The 23393-nt window shown below is 41.2% G+C and overlaps 1 protein-coding gene across 4 annotated transcripts in view; it reads left to right on the forward strand.

The window, feature by feature from the left end:
• Positions 1–23393, forward strand: part of LOC128666513 (RNA-binding protein 6) — a 206186-nt gene that overhangs the window by 167054 nt on the left and 15739 nt on the right. For all 4 annotated transcript variants that reach the window (XM_053721153.1, XM_053721156.1, XM_053721157.1 and 1 more), the window contains exon 18: positions 6638–6922. In XM_053721153.1, coding sequence (XP_053577128.1) covers positions 6638–6922 — 285 coding nt within the window. The remainder of the gene's footprint in view (positions 1–6637; positions 6923–23393) is intronic.

Genomic DNA, 23393 nt, shown 5'->3' on the forward strand with positions numbered 1-23393 from the left:
TACATAGAGGTTACTCTGGTATCTTCGGCTGCATGGCTGGAAGTTGAATCTGGAAAATAATCTCTTCTCCCCGAATATGAGTGTTCATTCTGGGGATCATCATAGATTCTATCAGCATACGTATCTATCTCAAAGATCAGCGCCTGGAGAAAGTCTGCCTGTCTTCTTTAATCTACTCCTTGGTCCTCGGTGGCTCAATGCATGGAGGTGCTCATTTTCATCTGAGACCTCTACAGTTATGTATGCTTGGTCAATGGAAGGGAGTTACTTAGGTCTGTCTCAGTTAATATCTCTGGATCCTGTGACCAGAGTGTCTTTCCTTGTGGTTGTCTACAGACCCAGTCCTTTAGGGCAGTGTTTCTCAAGCTTTTTGTAGCAAGTACCCCTAAATGCATTCATTTGATTTCTATGTACCTCAACTGTAGCTAAAATATTATTGATCTTTTACATGAGCAAAAATAGAAATCATGTGTATCACTTGATTTGTGAAAGCTTGTATCAGATATGTTAATTAAGTAAATATAAAGGAATCTATTTGTTTTTTTTGTTTTTTTGGTTTTAAATAATTTTTATTGAAATTTTTACATATTCAATAACAACTTATACAAACATATAAATTCTCAAATAGTAAAAGCATGTGGATAAACGTGACCTGTCAGGTATCAACTTGCATTACAATTTCCCTTTATTTGTCATCACTTGGAGAATCGATTAAAAAGGGAATGGTTAGAGATAAAGTCAACTGTTTACTCTTTAATTAGCCTTCAATTTACCAAAAGTTTGTTGTATAGAGTTAAGATGTGTAGAAATAGAGATAGGAGTATAGAAGAATCCGGGGGGAGAGGTAGGGAAGGATGGGGGGGGGGGGAACCTCTCTGTGTGAAGTCTAGTCGTTTGTTATTAGGTTTTGCGTCGTCAAGTGGACATTTATTGTTTTGTCCTTTGCTCCCAAAGAAATAGAACATTAAGTATGAAGTCTTTTTTGCCTACATAGCATGCATATCTTTTTTCCAAAGATAAGACATAGTTCACCTCGGCTTCCCATTGTTGGAGGGTGGGTGGTTGTTGTTGTTTCCATAATCTGGGGATAATGCGTTTGGCACATGTAAGCTGAATCTGTAGTAATTTTTTACGAAATGCGCATCCCACGTTGGGAATATGGTTAAGTATAATCATAGGGGCCGAGAGGGTAATTTGTGTGTTTAGTGTGCAGTTAATGCTTCTTTCAAGTGTAGACCAAAAGTGTGAGAGCACTGGACAAGACCACCATATGTGGGATGGGGTGCCAATTTCGCCACAACGTCTCCAGCAACTAGAGTTTGCCCCTGGGAATATTTTGTGTAGTCTATGTGGGGTCAAGTACCACCGTGAGAGGATTTTATAATTCGATTCTGCCATAGATAAGGAGATGGAGGCTGTGTGAGTTAAGCGAAAGGCTCTCTTCCAGGCCTCTCTTGGGAATTGGGTTTGGAGTTCGCGCTCCCATAGCTGGGTAAATGTGGGTAGCTCGTTTAGAGTAGAGTTTTTTAGTATTCTATATGAGATGGAAAGGTGCGCTCTTCCTATATCTATATTTGTACACAATTGTTCAAAGGGATAAAGCCTGCGCAGACAATTATCTTTATATGCGCATTCCACTATTGCATGTCTTATCTGTAAGTAAGAGAACCAGCTGTGGAATGGGGGGCCTAGGGCATCCCTTAGGGTTATCCTGTCTTTTATTTGAGGAGATTCGGTCAGCATGTATATGGGTAAATTTTTGTGCTGTATATTGTCTGAGTTATGTTGAAATTGGTGTTGTTTAAAGAACAATGTGTTGTCTAATAAAGGGGTCATAGGTGATACTGGAGTAGAAAGTTTGTTAGGTCGTTGAATAAGTTTGTCCCAAATCATCAATGTTGTTTTGATGCATTCATTTTCGGTGGTTAAAGGGGTTCTATGTGGCCTAGGTATCCAACAAACATCTCTCATATTTTGTTGTTGAATCAGAGTGGCTTCCATTTGGATCCATAGCTTAAATGGTGAGCCGTGGTTCCAAGCTATTATTCGGGTAAGGTGCACTGCCTGATGGTATAGAAGTAGGTTTGGCATATTCAACCCTCCTTCATCTTTATCTAAGTACAGGGATTTACGGGAGACTCTCGGTTTCTTATAAGCCCAAATAAATGATTCTAGCATACGTTGTTGGGTATACAGGTAAGTTTTCGGGACTGAGATAGGTAGTGCTTGGAACAGATACAGATATTTGGGGATCGCCATCATTTTTATCGTATTAATTCTGCCCATCCAGGATAGATGACCTTGTTTATGCCAGTTATGTAATAAAGTAAATATATTAGTTTGGAGTTTTACATAGTTTTCGTGATATAGATCTCGGGGGTTCTTAGGGATGGTCAGTCCCAGATACCTGAGGGAATTTGAAATTTGGAAAGGAGTATTACAAGTGAGGTATTCCGCATCCTCTTTATCAAGGTGTGTATGCACAATACTCGACTTATTCATGTTTATGGAGTAATTGGAAAATTGTTTATATGCTTCTAGTTCCTGTAAGAGCGTCGGTATGGAAATTGAAGGTGATTGTAATGAGAAGATAATGTCATCCGCGAATAGGAGGCGTTTTTGTGTGATGTTCCCAAACTGAATACCCATTATCCTCTCGTTTTCCCTTATCTTAATTGCTAAAATCTCTACAGTAATGGCAAATAACAGAGGGGAAAGGGGGCATCCCTGGCGAGTGCCGTTAGTAATCTATTTGTTTTATGTTTTCCGGATTCAATATTTAGTAAAATTACAACCAAGAATAGTCAACACACAAAACACATATATACGTCCATTGACATTAATTATTTGTAATTACTGTGCTTCTTGCATTAAAATAAGAGCAAAGTAAACTATTCTCTGCATGATGAGGAAAGTAATATTTGTTACCGTCTTTCTATTTTTAATAATAATTTCATACACAGTTTCTGTCTTGTTTTTCTTCGGCACACTTTAGTATGATGCACTTTACCTATTTCAGAATACCGCTGGTCTCTGTGACACTTGGTCACAGTAATACACTTTCTCTGTTCATATCAGTGAAGCTCATTTCCAGCCCTCAGGTCACTAACAAGCCAAAATCTAAGGTTTTAACAATTTGTTGTGAATCATTGATTAAGCAGGGGTTCAACATAGGCAAGAACATGCACCCTGCCCTGTTAGAAGTGTTTGAGGGTAGACATAAGAAACAGTTACCTTTTTAATATGTCATGTTTACAATAGCTACATCAAGGGAGAAACAAATGAATGCCAAACCCTGGAGTACCCCTTGCCAATGCCCAAAGTATCCCCAGGGGTATACTTACCACAGGTTGAGAAACTAGGCTTTAGGGCACGTTTTCTACGCCCATCCTGGAAGAACTTAACAGATGCTAGTTTGACAGGCTGGGGTGCTGTCTGGGGTTCTCTGAAGAGCCCAGGGTACCTGGCTTCCAGAGAAAGCAGTTCTTCTGATCATCTTTCTGGAGTTGAGGGCCATCTGCAATGCTTTTCAGGCGTGGCCCTAGTTCCGCTCCGGCCTATGTCAACCACCAGGGCGTATCCCGCAGTTTTCTAGCGATGAGGTGTCTCATATCCTTCAATGGGCAAAGAAGTTTAAGTGCCAAATATCTGCTATCCACATTCCAGGTGTGGACAATTGGGAAGCAGATTTTCTGAACAGACAGACTTTACACTCCAGGGAATGATCCATCTCCAGGGGTGCCCGGAGATGGATCTGATGGCTTACCATCTCAATGCCATACTTGCGAGATACAGATCAAGAGATCCTCAGGCAGAGTTAGTGGACGTTTTAGCAGTTCCTTATTTCAATATTGTGTATCTTTTTCCTCCAGTTGTTCTGCTCCCTCGAGTAATAGCTTGAATCAAACAAGGGAATTCCAGCGATTCTGTTAGCTTCTGCATGGCCACGGAGGACATGGTATGCAGACCTGGTGAGGATGTCATCTCCTCCTCCATGGCATCAGAGGCTGGACCTTCTAGCTCAGTGTCTGTTCTATCAAAATATAGATTCTCTAAGGCTGACTGCATGTAGCGTGAACGCTTAGTTTTTGTCCTAGAGGATTCTCTGGGGCAGGGATTGATACCCTGATTCAGGCTAGAAAGCCTGTTACCATACGTATTTACCACAAAGTATGGAAGGTTTATCTGTCTTGGTGTGTAGATTGTGGTTTTCCTTGGCACAAGGTGAAGGTTCCACGCATTCTTCAGTTTCTACAGGATGGTTTAGAGAAGGGCCTGTCGGCTAGTTCTCTTAAATGTCAGATTTCTGCTTTCTGTTTTGTTGCATAATAGGTTGGCTTGTTTGCCAGATGTTCAGCCTCTTGCTAGAATTAGACCTTTTATTAAAAAAAAAAAAAACCTTTGCTCCACCAATGAGCCTTAATTTAGTTTGAGAGCTCTTCAACAGGCTCCATTTGAGCCTATGCATTCTATTGATATTAAGTTGCTTTCTTGGTAAGTGTTATTCCTCTTGGCTATTTCTTCTTCCCGAAGGTTGTCTGAATTTTCTGCTCTTTAATGTGACCCACCTTATCTAGTGTTTCATTCGGATCAGGCCGTACTGAGAACAAGGATGGGGTTTTTACTTAAGGTTGTCTCAACTCACAATATTAATCAAGAAATTGTTGTTCCGTCTTTGTTACAATCCTTCTTCGACTAAGGAGAAGCTTTTACAATAATCTGGATGGGGTTAGAGCCTTATAGTTCTATCTTCATGCTATCAAGGAATTTCATCAATCATCTTCCTTATTTGTCCTGCACTCTGGTAAGCGCAAAGGTTAGAAAGCCACAGCTGTTACCATTTCTGTCTCAGAAGTTTGATTTGCATGTCGTATGTAGAAGTCAGACTACAGCCTCCATCTTAAATTATGGCACATTCTACCCGTGCTGTGTCTTCTTCCTGGGCCTTAAGAATGAGTCTTCAGTTGAACAGATATGTAAGGCTGCTACTTGGTCGTCATTGCATACCCGTCACAAAATTTTACAGATTTGATGTTTTTGGCTCAGCAGGGGTTTCTCTTGGAGGTTCTTAGAGCGGTGGTGCCTAGTTCTTAGGACTGCCTTCCCTGCCTTTCCCTCCCTAAATTTATCTGGACTCCACAGCTTGGTTTCCCATAAGTTATGATGAATTTGTGAACTCTCACTGCTGTTAGAAAGAAAACATAATTTATGCTTACCTGATAAATTATTTTCTTCCTTGGCAGTGAGAGTCCACGAACCTGCCCTGAATTTTGTGGTGGCTGCAATCTTTTGTCACCTCTGTACCCCTTTTATCTCTACTTTACCTTATACTCTGCTGCAACTACTGAGAGGGTAGGGGAAGTGGGAGAGGGATTTTTAATGCTTTGCTTGCGTTGTCTTTGCCGCCTCCTGGTGGCCAGTTGAAGTATTACCCATAGGTTATGATGAATTTGTGGACTCACTGCCAAGAAAGAAAAGAATCTATCAGTTAAGCATAAATTATTATTTGACATAGTACTCACAAGTGCAGGTGTGGCCCCTCCCCACAGTTGAGGGCTTCTCAAGTATCCTGAATGACTTAAAGGGACATAAAAGTCAAAATGAAAGGGACATGAACCCAAAAATTATTTTTTTCCGTGATTCAGATAGAACATACAATTTTAAACAACTTTCCTATTTACTTTGATAAATTTTGCTTCATTCTCTTGGTATCCTTTATTGAAGGACCTGCACTATTGGAAGCTAGCTGGACACATCAGTAATCTGACAAGAGGCAGCTAGCTCCCAGCATCTCACCCTACATAGGTATGCTTTAAACTAAACTTGGATCTCATACCACTCTAGTGAGGTGGAGGGAGCAATTTTAGAGCCCCTATTCCCCTCCATGAAACACAAACACTGCACAGGTGCATAATTAAGGCAGGTAATCACAATTTCCACTTTGATTACCTGAAAGAGGGAAGTGTGATCCCTCATTTTAAGAGGGTAGGATATGGTCCTGTAATAGCACTCTCCCCATCACTAGAATGTAACTAGTTTCTAATGTGGAAGTTTGTAATGGTGGCGTTTTCCTTTTTTAAAATAGATCACTCATGTCTCTCTAGATAAACGGGGAAAGAAAAGGGGCTCAGATGAGAGGTCTCATCTCCTTGTAAGCTTGCGAGGGCCTGAGATGTGAGCTTTAAAGAATTCTTCCCCAGCTGCAAATGCAGTAACAGTGGAGTCCCTACTGGTGATGTCATGGAGTTTCCACTACAGCTGGCAATTGGGAAGAGAGATTGTAGTCTTGTTTCCCATCTGCTGTGCAGGGGTTCCTAGAATCTGACTCAAAAAGGGAACCCCAGGTTGAGGAGATGTGGTTGTCATTTGTGCTGAGTTTTGTGTGGCTTCCTTAAGACCATGTGTCGTCTTTGACCTTTTAGCCAAGATAAGGGAGAGGGACAAAAAGAATAAGAGGGAAGTGAGCAAGAGATGGTGTTTACTTGTGAACAGGTCGTTGCACATTCTGGTTTGATTTGCAGTTTGCCAATAATCATTTCCTGCTCCATATGCCGTCACTTAAAGTTGTAAGAACTGTAGAATCTTGCATTTCCAACTTTCTCATTGGATATTTATGTTCCTTTTTATATAATTCAAGGTAAACCCTCTGATAAAGCTGCTTGGAGAGTATGGAGATGACAGTGAAGAGGAGGAGGAGGAAGAACAAATAATACTTCCAACATTGAAGAAAAAAACACAACCAAACCCACCAGCTGTGCCACCACCTGTGGTGGCTATTCCTAAACCGTCCTTTATAGCACCAAACATCAGCTTACAAGAAAAACTGACAGATTGGAAAAAGATGGCATGCCTCCTGTGCCGGAGACAGTTCCCAACTGCGGATTCCTTGATGAAACACAGGCAAATGTCAGATCTTCACAAGGTAACAACATTTTGAAGCTGTAAACACAAGTGATAGACAAAAGTGAGCTGTTTTGTTGCTTTTCCCCGCACATAGTTAAAGGGACACTGAACCCAATTTCTTTCATGTAATTAGCAAGAGTCCATGAGCTAGTGACGTATGGGATATACATTCCTACCAGGAGGGGCAAAGTTTCCCAAACCTCAAAATGCCTATAAATACACCCCTCACCACACCCACAATTCAGTTTTTACAAACTTTGCCTCCGATGGAGGTGGTGAAGTAAGTTTGTGCTAGATTCTACGTTGATATGCGCTCCGCAGCAAGTTGGAGCCCGGTTTTCCTCTCAGCGTGCAGTGAATGTCAGAGGGATGTGAGGAGAGTATTGCCTATTTGAATGCAGTGATCTCCTTCTACGGGGTCTATTTCATAGGTTCTCTGTTATCGGTCGTAGAGATTCATCTCTTACCTCCCTTTTCAGATCGACAATATACTCAATATATACCATTACCTCTGCTGATTCTCGTTTCAGTACTGGTTTGGCTTTCTACAAACATGTAGATGAGTGTCCTGGGGTAAGTAAATCTTATTTTCTGTGACACTCTAAGCTATGGTTGAGCACTTTGTTTATAAAGTTCTAAATATATGGGATTATGCATTTAAATTATTCATTTTTTCTTACCTTCAAAAATTTGACTCTTTTTCCCTGTGGGCTGTTAGGCTCGCGGGGGCTGAAAATGCTTCATTTTATTGCGTCATTCTTGGCGCAGACTTTTTTGGCGCAAAAATTCTTTTCCGTTTCCGGCGTCATACGTGTCGCCGGAAGTTGCGTCATTTTTTGACGTTATTTTGCGCCAAAAATGTCTGCGTTCCGGATGTGGCGTCATTTTTGGCGCCAAAAGCATTTAGGCGCCAAATAATGTGGGCGTCTTATTTGGCGCTAAAAAATATGGGCGTCGCTTTTGTCTCCACATTATTTAAGTCTCATTTCTTCTGTTAAGTGTGATCAGTCCACGGGTCATCATTACTTCTGGGATATTACTCCTCCCCAACAGGAAGTGCAAGAGGATTCACCCAGCAGAGCTGCATATAGCTCCTCCCCTCTACGTCACTCCCAGTCATTCTCTTGCACCCAACGACTAGATAGGATGTGTGAGAGGACTATGGTGATTATACTTAGTTTTATATCTTCAATCAAAAGTTTGTTATTTTAAAATAGCACCGGAGTGTGTTATTATCTCTCTGGCAGAGTTTGAAGAAGAATCTACCAGAGTTTTTGTTATGATTTTAGCCGGAGTAGTTAAGATCATATTGCTGTTTCTCGGCCATCTGAGGAGAGGTAAACTTCAGATCAGGGGACAGCGGGCAGATGAATCTGCATAGAGGTATGTAGCAGTTTTTATTTTCTGACAATGGAATTGATGAGAAAATCCTGCCATACCGATATAATGTCATGTATGTATACTTTACACTTCAGTATTCTGGGGAATGGTACTTCACTAGAATTACACTGTAAGAAATACATAAAGCTGTTTAATAACTAGAAATTATGTTTAACGTTTTTGCTGGAATGTAAAATCGTTTTCATTTACTGAGGTACTGAGTGAATAAATGTTTGGGCACTATTTTTCCACTGGCAGTTGCTTAATCTGTTTTCTGACAGTTTCTGGTCTCCCTCACTGCTGTGTGTGAGGGGGAGGGGCCGTTTTTTTGGCGCTTTTACTACGCATCAAATATTTCAGTCAGCAACTCATTGTATTCCCTGCATGATCCGGTTCATCTCTACAGAGCTCAGGGGTCTTCAAAACTTATTTTGAGGGAGGTAATTTCTCTCAGCAGAGCTGTGAGAATTATAGTTTGACTGAGATAAAAAACGTTTATTCTGTAATTTGTTTCCTGCTTTCAGAATTTGTTATCTTTGCTAATGGGATTAAACCTTTGCTAAAGTTGTGTTGTTTACAAGGATTGATATAACTGTTTTCAATTTATTAATTTTCAACTGTCATAGATCTTCTGTGCTTCTTAAAGGCACAGTACGTTTTAATATTATTCTAATTGAATTGTATTTCCAAGTTGCAAGTTTATTTGCTAGTGTGTTAAACATGTCTGATTCAGAGGATGATACCTGTGTCATTTGTTGCAATGCCAAAGTGGAGCCCAATAGAAATTTATGTACTAACTGTATTGATGCTACTTTAAATAAAAGTCAATCTGTACAAATTGAACAAATTTCACCAAACAACGAGGGGAGAGTTATGCCGACTAACTCGCCTCACGTGTCAGTACCTACATCTCCCGCTCAGAGGGAGGTGCGTGATATTGTAGCGCCGAGTACATCTGGGCGGCCATTACAAATCACATTACAGGATATGGCTACTGTTATGACTGAGGTTTTGGCTAAATTACCAGAACTAAGAGGTAAGCGTGATCACTCTGGGGTGAGAACAGAGTGCGCTGATAATATTAGGGCCATGTCAGACACTGCGTCACAGGTGGCAGAACATGAGGACGGAGAACTTCATTCTGTGGGTGACGGTTCTGATCCAAACAGACTGGATTCAGATATTTCAAATTTTAAATTTAAACTGGAAAACCTCCGTGTATTACTAGGGGAGGTGTTAGCGGCTCTGAATGATTGTAACACAGTTGCAATACCAGAGAAAATGTGTAGGTTGGATAAATATTTTGCGGTACCGACGAGTACTGAGGTTTTTCCTATACCTAAGAGACTTACTGAAATTGTTACTAAGGAGTGGGATAGACCCGGTGTGCCGTTCTCACCCCCTCCGATATTTAGAAAAATGTTTCCAATAGACGCCACCACAAGGGACTTATGGCAAACGGTCCCTAAGGTGGAGGGAGCAGTTTCTACTTTAGCTAAGCGTACCACTATCCCGGTGGAGGATAGCTGTGCTTTTTCAGATCCAATGGATAAAAAGTTAGAGGGTTACCTTAAGAAAATGTTTGTTCAACAAGGTTTTATATTGCAACCCCTTGCATGCATTGCGCCGATCACGGCTGCAGCGGCATTCTGGATTGAGTCTCTGGAAGAGAACATTGGTTCAGCTACTCTGGACGACATTACGGACAGGCTTAGAGTCCTTAAACTAGCTAATTCATTCATTTCGGAGGCCGTAGTACATCTTACTAAACTTACGGCGAAGAATTCAGGATTCGCCATTCAGGCACGCAGGGCGCTGTGGCTAAAATCCTGGTCAGCTGATGTTACTTCTAAGTCTAAATTGCTTAATATACCTTTCAAAGGGCAGACCTTATTCGGGCCCGGGTTGAAAGAGATTATCGCTGACATTACAGGAGGTAAAGGCCATGCCCTGCCTCAGGACAAAGCCAAGACTAGACAGTCTAATTTTCGTTCCTTTCGTAATTTCAAAGCAGGAGCAGCATCAACTTCCTCTGCACCAAAACAGGAAGGAGCTGTTGCTCGCTACAGACAAGGCTGGAAACCTAACCAGTCCTGGAACAAGGGCAAGCAGACTAGGAAACCAGCTGCTGCCCCTAAAACAGCATGAATTGAGGGCCCCCGATCCGGGATCGGATCTAGTGGGGGGCAGACTTTCTCTCTTCGCCCAGGCTTGGGCAAGAGATGTTCAGGATCCCTGGGCGCTAGAGATAATATCTCAGGGATACCTTCTGGACTTCAAATACTCTCCTCCAAGAGAGAGATTTCATCTGTCAAGATTGTCAACAATCCAGACAAAGAAAGAGGCGTTTCTACGCTGCGTACAAGAACTCTTGTTAATGGGAGTAATCCATCCAGTTCCACGATCGGAACAGGGACAGGGGTTTTACTCAAATCTGTTTGTGGTTCCCAAAAAAGAGGGAACTTTCAGACCAATCCTGGACTTAAAGATCCTAAACAAATTCCTAAGAGTTCCATCGTTCAAGATGGAGACTATTCGGACAATTTTACCTATGATCCAAGAGGGTCAGTACATGACCACTGTAGATTTAAAAGATGCTTACCTTCACATACCGATTCACAAAGATCATTATCGGTACCTAAGGTTTGCCTTCCTAGACGGGCATTACCAGTTTGTGGCTCTTCCATTCGGATTGGCTACAGCTCCAAGAATCTTCACAAAGGTTCTGGGTGCTCTTCTGGCGGTACTAAGACCGCGGGGAATCTCGGTAGCTCCATACCTAGACGACATTCTGATACAAGCTTCAAGCTTTCAAACTGCCAAGTCTCATACAGAGTTAGTGCTGGCATTTCTAAGGTCACATGGATGGAAGGTGAACGAAAAGAAAAGTTCACTCGTTCCACTCACAAGAGTTCCCTTCCTGGGGACTCTTATAGATTCTGTAGAAATGAAGATTTACCTGACAGAGGACAGGCTAACAAGACTTCAAAGTGCTTGCCGCACCCTTCATTCCATTCAACACCCGTCAGTGGCTCAATGCATGGAGGTAATCGGCTTAATGGTAGCGGCAATGGACATAGTACCCTTTGCACGCTTACACCTCAGACCACTGCAACTGTGCATGCTAAGTCAGTGGAATGGGGATTACTCAGACTTATCCCCTTCTCTGAATCTGGATCAAGAGACCAGAAATTCTCTTCTATGGTGGCTTTCTCGGCCACATCTGTCCAGGGGGATGCCATTCAGCAGACCAGACTGGACAATTGTAACAACAGACGCCAGCCTTCTAGGTTGGGGTGCCGTCTGGAATTCTCTGAGGGCTCAGGGACAATGGAGTCAGGAGGAGAGTCTCCTGCCAATAAACATTCTGGAATTGAGAGCAGTTCTCAATGCCCTCCTGGCTTGGCCCCAGTTGACAACTCGGGGGTTCATCAGGTTTCAGTCGGACAACATCACGACTGTAGCTTACATCAACCATCAGGGAGGGACAAGAAGCTCCCTAGCTATGATGGAAGTATCAAAGATAATTCGCTGGGCAGAGTCTCACTCTTGCCACCTGTCAGCAATCCACATCCCGGGAGTGGAGAACTGGGAGGCGGATTTCTTAAGTCGTCAGACTTTTCATCCGGGGGAGTGGGAACTTCATCCGGAGGTCTTTGCCCAAATACTTCGACGTTGGGGCAAACCAGAGATAGATCTCATGGCGTCTCGACAGAACGCCAAGCTTCCTCGTTACGGGTCCAGATCCAGGGATCCAGGAGCAGTCCTGATAGATGCTCTGACAGCACCTTGGGACTTCAGGATGGCTTACGTGTTTCCACCCTTCCCGTTGCTTCCTCGATTGATTGCCAGAATCAAACAAGAGAGAGCATCAGTGATTCTAATAGCACCTGCGTGGCCACGCAGGACTTGGTATGCAGACCTGGTGGACATGTCATCCTGTCCACCTTGGTCTCTACCTCTGAAACAGGACCTTCTGATACAGGGTCCCTTCAAACATCAAAATCTAACTTCTCTGAAGCTGACTGCTTGGAAATTGAACGCTTGATTTTATCAAGACGTGGGTTTTCTGAGTCAGTTATTGATACCTTAATACAGGCTAGGAAACCTGTTACCAGAAAGATTTACCATAAGATATGGCGTAAATACCTATATTGGTGTGAATCCAAAGGTTACTCTTGGAGTAAGGTTAGGATTCCTAGGATATTGTCTTTTCTACAAGAAGGTTTAGAAAAGGGTTTATCTGCTAGTTCATTAAAGGGACAGATCTCAGCTCTGTCCATTCTGTTACACAAACGTCTGTCAGAAGTTCCTGACGTCCAGGCTTTTTGTCAGGCTTTGGCCAGGATTAAGCCTGTGTTTAAAACTGTTGCTCCACCATGGAGTTTAAACCTTGTTCTTAATGTTTTACAGGGCGTTCCGTTTGAACCCCTTCATTCCATTGATATAAAGTTGTTATCTTGGAAAGTTCTATTTTTAATGGCTATTTCCTCGGCTCGAAGAGTCTCTGAATTATCAGCCTTACATTGTGATTCTCCTTATTTGATTTTTCATTCGGATAAGGTAGTCCTGCGTACTAAACCTGGGTTCTTACCTAAGGTAGTTACTAACAGGAATATCAATCAAGAGATTGTTGTTCCTTCTTTATGCCCAAATCCTTCTTCAAAGAAGGAACGTCTACTGCACAACCTGGATGTAGTCCGTGCTCTAAAATTTTACTTACAGGCAACTAAGGAATTTCGACAAACGTCTTCTCTGTTTGTCATTTACTCTGGGCAGAGGAGAGGTCAAAAAGCTTCCGCTACCTCTCTTTCTTTTTGGCTTCGTAGCATAATTCGTTTAGCTTATGAGACTGCTGGACAGCAGCCTCCTGAAAGAATTACAGCTCATTCTACTAGAGCTGTGGCTTCCACTTGGGCCTTCAAGAATGAGGCCTCTGTTGAACAGATTTGCAAGGCTGCAACTTGGTCTTCGCTTCATACTTTTTCCAAATTTTACAAATTTGACACTTTTGCTTCATCGGAGGCTATTTTTGGGAGAAAGGTTCTTCAGGCAGTGGTTCCTTCTGTATAAAGAGCCTGCCTATCCCTCCCGTCATCCGTGTACTTTTGCTTTGGTATTGGTATCCCAGAAGTAATGATGACCCGTGGACTGATCACACTTAACAGAAGAAAACATAATTTATGCTTACCTGATAAATTCCTTTCTTCTGTAGTGTGATCAGTCCACGGCCCGCCCTGTTTTTAAGGCAGGTAAATATTTTTTAATTTATACTCCAGTCACCACTTCACCCTTGGCTTTTCCTTTCTCGTTGGTCCTTGGTTGAATGACTGGGAGTGACGTAGAGGGGAGGAGCTATATGCAGCTCTGCTGGGTGAATCCTCTTGCACTTCCTGTTGGGGAGGAGTAATATCCCAGAAGTAATGATGACCCGTGGACTGATCACACTACAGAAGAAAGGAATTTATCAGTTAAGCATAAATTATGTTTTTTTATTGCTTCTGGTTGCTAGAAGCTTGTTCTTTGGCATTTTTTCCCATTCCTGAAACTGTCATTTAAGGAATTTGATAAATTTTGCTTTATATGTTGTTTTTTCTCTTACATATTGCAAGATGTCTCACGTTGCATCTGAGTCAGAAGATACTACAGGAAAATCGCTGTCTAGTGCTGGATCTACCAAAGCTAAGTGTATCTGCTGTAAACTTTTGGTAGCTATTCCTCCGGCTGTTGTTTGTATTAATTGTCATGACAAACTTGTTAATGCAGATAATATTTCCTTTAGTAAAGTACCATTGTCTGTTGCAGTTCCTTCAACATCTAAGGTGCAGAATGTTCCTGATAACATAAGAGATTTTGTTTCTGAATCCATCAAGAAGGCTATGTCTGTTATTTCTCCTTCTAGTAAACGTAAAAAATCTTTTAAAACTTCTCTCCCTACATAAGATAAGGCATCTTTGGCTGAGGTTGGAATTCTGGCTCAGCAAAACGTTGAAAATTTCGTTTGAGAGTCTAACACAGTTACAAATTATATTTGGTCTAATACAACATACAGATGAAAAACTAATTCTCCTGTCCATACTTGCAACCAGATACCTTATTCTCAAAAAATGGAAGTTGAAAGCAACACCATCTATCCCAGAGATCAAAAACTGCCTAAAAAACAATGTTTACTAGAACAAAGAGATACCAATCTAGACAATGAATCAGACATTAGACAATTCTTTGGTAAATGGTCAACATTTATTAGGTCATTTCCCGATACGGAGATATCTGACCTAATTTTTCCATTTAGAAATTCTGAGCTGGTACTCTTGGGAGTCTGGTAATAAAAGGATGAGCAATGATGGGATGACCACGCTTTCTTCAGCATAATTCACGACTTTCTGCTGGGCATGAATTCAGAGGGAGTGGACGGGAGGGGGGGAGGTTCCCCCCTTTTTTTTTTTTTTTTTTTTTTTTTTTTTCCCCTACCTCTTTTCTTTCTCTTTTCTTTTTCTTCTTCCTTCTCCAGCTTGGCTGGGGCCCTCTATAAAGTAAAAATTCAGCCGAATGTAATCATATACTCCGTTTGTCCCCCCTAATCCTACGTTGCACGCCTTTCCTACACTGGAACTAAATAATCTGGACAGGGGAACTCAGAAATCCTAAAGAAATAAATAGGTCCATATTCGATAACCATTGTACCTGGTATAGCCAGGACTTATTTTTTTTTGCCAATTGATCTCTATATAATCATCTGTCAATTAATTTGTGACTAACTTAGGTAAAATTATTAGGTCAGTCAAGTCCTGACTTAATTCTTTGTTGATGTTAAAACTGGGCCTTGCACGGTCTAAATAAAATGTTGGAAATTATTTTGCTGAACAATAAAAATTAAAAAAAAAAAAAAAAAAAAAACTTCTCTCCCTACAGATGAATTTTTAAATGAACATCATCATTCTGATTCTGATGACTCTTCTGGTTCAGAGGATTCTGTTTCAGAGATTGATGCTGATAAATCTTCATATTTATTTAAAATGGAATTTATTCGTTCTTTACTTAAAGAAGTATTAATTGCTTTAGAAATAGAGGATTCTGGTCCTCTTGATACTAATTTGAAACGTTTAGATAAGGTATTTAAATCTCCTGTGGTTATTCCAGAAGTTTTTCCTGTTCCTAATGCTATTTCTGCAGTAATTTCCAAAGAATGGGATAAATTGGGTAATTCATTTACTCCTTCTAAACGTTTTAAGCAATTATATCCTGTACCGTCTGACAGGTTAGAATTTTGGGACAAAATCCCTAAAGTTGATGGGACTATTTCTACCCTTGCTAAACGTACTACCATTCCTACGTCAGATGGTACTTCGTTTAAAGATCCTTTAGATAGGAAAATTGAATCCTTTCTAAGAAAAGCTTATCTGTGTTCAGGTAATCTTCTTAGACCTGCTATATCATTGGCTGATGTTGCTGCAGCTTCAACTTTTTGGTTGGAAACTTTAGCGCAACAAGTAACAAATCATGATTCTCATGATATTATTATTCTTCAGCATGCTAATAATTTTATCTGTGATGCCATTTTTGATATTATCAGAGTTGATGTCAGGTTTATGTCTCTAGCTATTTTAGCTAGAAGAGCTTTATGGCTTAAGACTTGGAATGCTGATATGGCTTCTAAATCAACTCTACTTTCCATTTCTTTCCAGGGTAACAAATTATTTGGTTCTCAGTTGGATTCTATTATCTCAACTGTTACTGGTGGGAAAGGAACTTTTTTACCACAGGATAAAAAATCTAAAGGTAAAAACAGGGCTAATAATCGTTTTCGTTCCTTTCGTTTCAACAAAGAACAAAAGCCTGATCCTTCATCCTCAGGAGCAGTTTCAGTTTGGAAACCATCTCCAGTCTGGAATAAATCCAAGCCTGCTAGAAAGGCAAAGCCTGCTTCTAAGTCCACATGAAGGTGCGGCCCTCATTCCAGCTCAGCTGGTAGGGGGCAGGTTACGTTTTTTCAAAGAAATTTGGATCAATTCTGTTCACAATCTTTGGATTCAGAACATTGTTTCAGAAGGGTACAGAATTGGTTTCAAGATGAGACCTCCTGCAAAGAGATTTTTTCTTTCCCGTGTCCCAGTAAATCCAGTGAAAGCTCAAGCATTTCTGAATTGTGTTTCAGATCTAGAGTTGGCTGGAGTAATTATGCCAGTTCCAGTTCCGGAACAGGGGATGGGGTTTTATTCAAATCTCTTCATTGTACCAAAGAAGGAGAATTCCTTCAGACCAGTTCTGGATCTAAAAATATTGAATCGTTATGTAAGGATACCAACGTTCAAGATGGTAACTGTAAGGACTATCTTGCCTTTGTTCAGCAAGGGAATTATATGTCCACAATAGATTTACAGGATGCATATCTGCATATTCCGATTCATCCAGATCATTATCAGTTCCTGAGATTCTCTTTTCTGGACAAGCATTACCAGTTTGTGGCTCTACCGTTTGGCCTAGCTACAGCTCCAAGAATTTTTTCAAAGGTTCTCGGTGCCCTTCTGTCTGTAATCAGAGAACAGGGTACTGTGGTATTTCCTTATTTGGACGATATCTTGGTACTTGCTCAGTCTTTACATTTAGCAGAATCTCATACGAATCGACTTGTGTTGTTTCTTCAAGATCATGGTTGGAGGATCAATTTACCAAAAAGTTCTTTGATTCCTCAGACAAGGGTAACCTTTCTGGGTTTCCAGATAGATTCAGTGTCCATGACTCTGTCTTTAACAGACAAGAGACGTCTACAATTGATTGCAGCTTGTCGAAACCTTCAGTCACAATCATTCCCTTCGGTAGCCTTATGCATGGAAATTCTAGGTCTTATGACTGCTGCATCGGACGCGATCCCCTTTGCTCGTTTTCGCATGCGACCTCTTCAGCTCTGTATGCTGAATCAATGGTGCAAGGATTACACAAAGATATCTCAATTAATATCTTTAAAACCGATTGTACGACACTCTCTAACGTGGTGGACAGATCACCATCGTTTAATTCAGGGGGCTTCTTTTGTGCTTCCGACCTGGACTGTAATTTCAACAGATGCAAGTCTCACAGGTTGGGGAGCTGTGTGGGGATCTCTGACGGCACAAGGAGTTTGGGAATCTCAGGAGGTGAGATTACGATCAATATTTTGGAACTCCGTGCAATTTTCAGAGCTCTTCAGTTTTGGCCTCTTCTGAAGAGAGAATCGTTCATTTGTTTTCAGACAGACAATGTCACAACTGTGGCATACATCAGTCATCAAGGAGGGACTCACAGTCCTCTGGCTATGAAAGAAGTATCTCGAATTTTGGTTTGGGCGGAATCCAGCTCCTGTCTAATCTCTGCGGTTCATATCCCAGGTATAGACAATTGGGAAGCGGATTATCTCAGTCGCCAAACGTTGCATCCGGGCGAATGGTCTCTTCACCCAGAGGTATTTCTTCAGATTGTTCAAATGTGGGAACTTCCAGAAATAGATTTGATGGCGTCTCATCTAAACAAGAAACTTCCCAGGTATCTGTCCAGATCCCGGGATCCTCAGGCGGAGGCAGTGGATGCATTATCACTTCCTTGGAAGTATCATCCTGCCTATATCTTTCCGCCTCTAGTTCTTCTTCCAAGAGTAATCTCCAAGATTCTGAAGGAATGCTCGTTTGTTCTGCTGGTAGCTCCGGCATGGCCTCACAGGTTTTGGTATGCGGATCTTGTCCGGATGGCCTCTTTCCAACCGTGGACTCTTCCGTTAAGACCAGACCTTCTGTCTCAAGGTCCTTTTTTCCATCAGGATCTGAAATCCTTAAATTTAAAGGTATGGAGATTGAACGCTTGATTCTTGGTCAAAGAGGTTTCTCCGACTCTGTGATTAATACTATGTTACAGGCTCGTAAATCTGTATCTAGAGAGATATATTATAGAGTCTGGAAGACTTATATTTCTTGGTGTCTTTCTCATCATTTTTCTTGGCATTCTTTTAGAATACCGAGAATATTACAGTTTCTTCAGGATGGTTTAGATAAGGGTTTGTCCGCAAGTTCCTTGAAAGGACAAATCTCTGCTCTTTCTGTTCTTTTTCACAGAAAGATAGCTATTCTTCCTGATATTCATTGTTTTGTACAAGCTTTGGTTCGTATAAAGCCTGTCATTAAGTCAATTTCTCCTCCTTGGAGTTTGAATTTGGTTCTGGGGGCTCTTCAAGCTCCTCCATTTGAACCTATGCATTCATTGGACATTAAATTACTTTCTTGGAAAGTTTTGTTCCTTTTGGCCATCTCTTCTGCCAGAAGAGTTTCTGAATTATCTGCTCTTTCTTGTGAGTCTCCTTTTCTGATTTTTCATCAGGATAAGGCGGTGTTGCGAACTTCTTTTGAATTTTTACCTAAAGTTGTGAATTCCAACAACATTAGTAGAGAAATTGTGGTTCCTTCATTATGTCCTAATCCTAAGAATTCTAAGGAGAAATCGTTGCATTCTTTGGATGTTGTTAGAGCTTTGAAATATTATGTTGAAGCTACTAAATCTTTCCGAAAGACTTCTAGTCTATTTGTTATCTTTTCCGGTTCTAGAAAAGGCCAGAAAGCTTCTGCCATTTCTTTGGCATCTTGGTTGAAATCTTTAATTCATCTTGCCTATGTTGTGTCGGGTAAAACTCCGCCTCAGAGGATTACAGCTCATTCTACTAGGTCAGTTTCTACTTCCTGGGCGTTTAGGAATGAAGCTTCGGTTGATCAGATTTGCAAAGCAGCAACTTGGTCCTCTTTGCATACTTTTACTAAATTCTACCATTTTGATGTATTTTCTTCTTCTGAAGCAGTTTTTGGTAGAAAAGTACTTCAGGCAGCGGTTTCAGTTTGAATCTTCCGCTTATGTTTTTCATTAAACTTTATTTTGGGTGTGGATTATTTTCAGCAGGAATTGGCTGTCTTTATTGTATCCCTCCCTCTCTAGTGACTCTTGTGTGGAAAGATCCACATCTTGGGTAATCATTATCCCATACGTCACTAGCTCATGGACTCTTGCTAATTACATGAAAGAAAACATAATTTATGTAAGAACTTACCTGATAAATTCATTTCTTTCATATTAGCAAGAGTCCATGAGGCCCGCCCTTTTTTTGTGGTGGTTATGATTTTGTATAAAGCACAATTATTCCAATTCCTTATTTTATATGCTTTCACACTTTTTTATCACCCCACTTCTTGGCTATTCGTTAAACTGAATTGTGGGTGTGGTGAGGGGTGTATTTATAGGCATTTTGAGGTTTGGGAAACTTTGCCCCTCCTGGTAGGAATGTATATCCCATACGTCACTAGCTCATGGACTCTTGCTAATATGAAAGAAATGAATTTATCAGGTAAGTTCTTACATAAATTATGTTTTTTTTTCTTTTATGATTCAGATGGAGCATACAATTTTAAGCAACTTTCTAATTTACTCTTATTATCAATTTTTCTTCATTCTCTTGCTATCTTTATTTTCAAAGCGGGAATGTAAATCTTAGCAGTCAGCCCATTTTAGGTTAAGCACCATGGATATCGCTAGCTTATTGGATGCTTACATTTACCCACCAATAAGCAAGCATAACCCAGGTTCTCAACCAAAAATGGGCCGGCTACTATGCATCACATTCCTGCTTTTTAAATAGATAGCAAGTGAATGAAGAAAAATGAATAGGAGTAAATTAGAAAGTTGCTTAAAATTGCATGCTCTTATCTGAATCATGAAGAAAAAAATTGGGTTTAGTGTCCCTTTAAAAAGTTTAAAAGATGTGTGAAATAGGACATGGGTGTTCTTTAATGTTGGTAAATATAGCTGATCTTACTCTGCTCATATTACGATATATGTACGAAGCAGAGCAGGTTCGCATCATGACCACTGCTTCTTACACTCTTCACCACCTCTGGGGTGGCGAAGAGAAATCACTGAGCTCGCTCACTCTGTGATTTACAGTCCCTTCTCTCATGTTATTGAAGGGGCAGGCATTACACACTCATTGGATTGTGTAATGATGCATATGGGCAAGCGGTAGAACAGATCCGCTACCCGTATGCAGCGAAGGCGTGTGCACAGCTTCACAAGTTAAGAAGCTGTCCACACGTCTGTTAATACATGGGGCCCATAGTATGGATCTGTGGCCCCCTATACCTGCATGTCCCCCTTGGTCCTTGACACGTTTAAGTACTTCTCTGAGTCTCATTTCTTTTTCAAGATACGACGAGTCCACAGATTTCATCCTTACTTATGGGATTAGGCCTCCTGGTCAACAGGAGGCGGCAAAGAGCACCACAGCAGAGCTGTATAAATAGCTCCTCCCTCCCCTCCCAACCCAGTCATTCTCTTTGCCTGTGTTAGAAATAGGAAGAGGTAAAGTGAGGTGATAGTTTAGTTTCTTCAATCAGAGTTTTTTTATTTTTAAATGGTGCCAGTGAGTACTTTTTTATTTCAGGGTGTAGCCAGGACCTGGTCAGCCTCTTGTTAGCAGAGCTACAGGTGGCTTTAAAGCATTGGGAACTGGTGGGATTAATTTCTCACTGCGCCTCCCATACTGTATGCTGCCCTTCTTAATATGGTTTTAGCAATTCTAACTAAGGCCCTACATGTCTCCACAGAATGGCAAGAAGGTAAAGAAGACTTCTTCATAGCTGTGGGACGATTCATGCTGTCTATCAGCACTCAGGTATGTGCAGCTCTTACTTCTGGGACAGCCTTAACTCAGGAACCGCTGCAGCCTTTACTTCTGTGACCCCCTAACTTTTCCCCAAGGCATCCCTTCAGGTGTTATGGAGGATGTGGTGGGGGAGGCTCAGAACACATTTAGGTGATATGTGGGAGCGATATGGACTTTGGGCTGACGCTGTGGTTAATAATGGATGTCCCTAAAAACGGAGCAGGTCTCCGGTAATTATGGGGATCCGTCCAGTGTGAGTGTTTGCTTTATATTTGTTCCACCAAGCACGCAAAAAAAGTTTTCATTTTGGCCAGAGAACTCACAGGAAGCATGGGTGAGAGACCGCATGTAATTTTTACAGCAGTGCTTGCAGTGACATATGGCTCACGATGTTGAGAATTTGTTAGACGCTAGGAGTGGTTGACGCCCACGAAGGGTGGAGTTTTTCTCCCGTGCTCTAGAAGCCGCGTAGCCATACTCTGTCATACGCAGCGTGGGTGAGGTGATCGGAACCTTCACTGATTGCCGGGACGGCATGGTTTTAGGTTATAAGAGCAAGCGGTCGTAGGCAGAGTTTGCTGGAAGCGGAGAGAACATCGAGGGGGCAGGTAGGCGCCTTAGCAGAGCTGTTGAGGCGGCAGAGGATAGTTTAAAAGTTCCGGTGTTAAGAGGGATAATTCTTGCACTTACATTTTAGTTTTTTCCCTTGATGTCTATACTTTAATTTGATTTTGAGTGCTGTATTTTTTATTTTAAAGGCACAGCTACACATATTTCTCTTGTTAAGTGTATCCAGTCCACGGATCATCCATTACTTGTGGGATATTCTCCTTCCCAACAGGAAGTTGCAAGAGTATCACCCACAGCAGAGCTGCTATATAGCCCCTCCCCTCACTGCCATATCCAGTCATTTTCTTGAAACTCTCAACAAAGATGGAGGTAGTAAGAGGAGAGTGGTGTATTATAGTTAGTTTTTTTTTCTTCAATCAAAGGTTTGTTATTTTTAAATGGTACCGGAGTGTACTATTTTAACTCAGGCAGCATTAGAAGAAGAATCTATGATCTTAGCAGAAGTAACTAAGATCCACTGCCGTTCTCACATATTCTGAGGAGTGAGGTAACTTCAGAGAGGGAATGGCGTGCAGGTTATCCTGCAATAAGGTATGTGCAGTTAACATATTTCTAGGGATGGAATTTGCTAGAAAAATGTTGCTGATACCGGATTAATGTAAGTTAAGCCTAAATACAGTGATTTAATAGCGACTGGTATCAGGCTTATTACCAGAGATACATAGTCTTATAAAAGTGCAATATAAAACGTTTGCTGGCATGTTTAATCGTTTTTATATATGCTTGGTGATAAAACTTATTGGGGCCTAGTTTTTTTCCACATGGCTGGCTTGATTTTTGCCTAGAAACAGTTTCCTGAGGCTTTCCACTGTTGTAATATGAGTGGGAGGGGCCTATTTAGCGATTTTCTGCGCAGCTAAAATTACAGACAGAGACATTCAGCTTCCCTCTGCATGATACAGGACATCTCTGAAGGGCTCAAAAGGCTTCAAAAGTAGTGTTTGAGGAGGGTAACAACCACAGTAGACCCTGTGGCAGTTGTGACTAATTTTAAAAACGTTTTTTTCATTTATTCCGTTTTTGGTATTAAGGGGTTAATCATCCATTTGCAAGTGGGTGCAATGCTCTGCTAACTTGTTACATACACTGTAAAAATTTTGTTAGTGTAACTGCCTTTTTTCACTGTTATTTCAAATTTTGACAATTTGTTTTTCTTAAAGGCACAGTAACGTTTTTTATATTGCTTGTTAACTTGTTTTAAAGTGTTTTTTCCAAGCTTGCTAGTCTCATTGCTAGTCTGTACAAACATGTCTGACACAGAGGAAACTACTTCTTCATTATGTTTAAAAGCCATGGTGGAGCCCCATAGGAGAATGTGTACTAAATGTATTGATTTCACCTTAAACAGTAAAGATCAGTCTTTATCTATAAAAGAATTGTCACCAGAGGGTTCTGTCGAGGGGGAAGTTATGCCGACTAACTCTCCCCACGTGTCGGACTCTTTGCCTCCCGCTCAAGGGACGCACACTAATATGGCGCCAAGTACATCAGGGACGCCCATAGCGATTACTTTGCAGGACATGGCTGCGATCATGGATAATACCCTGTCAGCGGTATTAGCCAGATTGCCTGAATTAAGGGGCAAGCGCGATAGCTCTAGGGTTAGACGAGATGCTGTAAGAGTGCAGATGCTGTAAGAGCCATGTCTGATACTGCGTCACAATATGCAGAACCTGAGGACGGAGAGCTTCAGTCTGTGGGTGACGTCTCTGACTCAGGGAAACCTGATTCAGAGATTTCCAATTTTAAATTTAAGCTTGAGAACCTCCGTGTATTGCTTGGGGAGGTGTTAGCTGCTATGAATGACTGT

Source organism: Bombina bombina, chromosome 7 (assembly GCF_027579735.1).
Source record: "Bombina bombina isolate aBomBom1 chromosome 7, aBomBom1.pri, whole genome shotgun sequence".
In the NCBI taxonomy this organism is placed as follows: domain Eukaryota; kingdom Metazoa; phylum Chordata; class Amphibia; order Anura; family Bombinatoridae; genus Bombina; species Bombina bombina.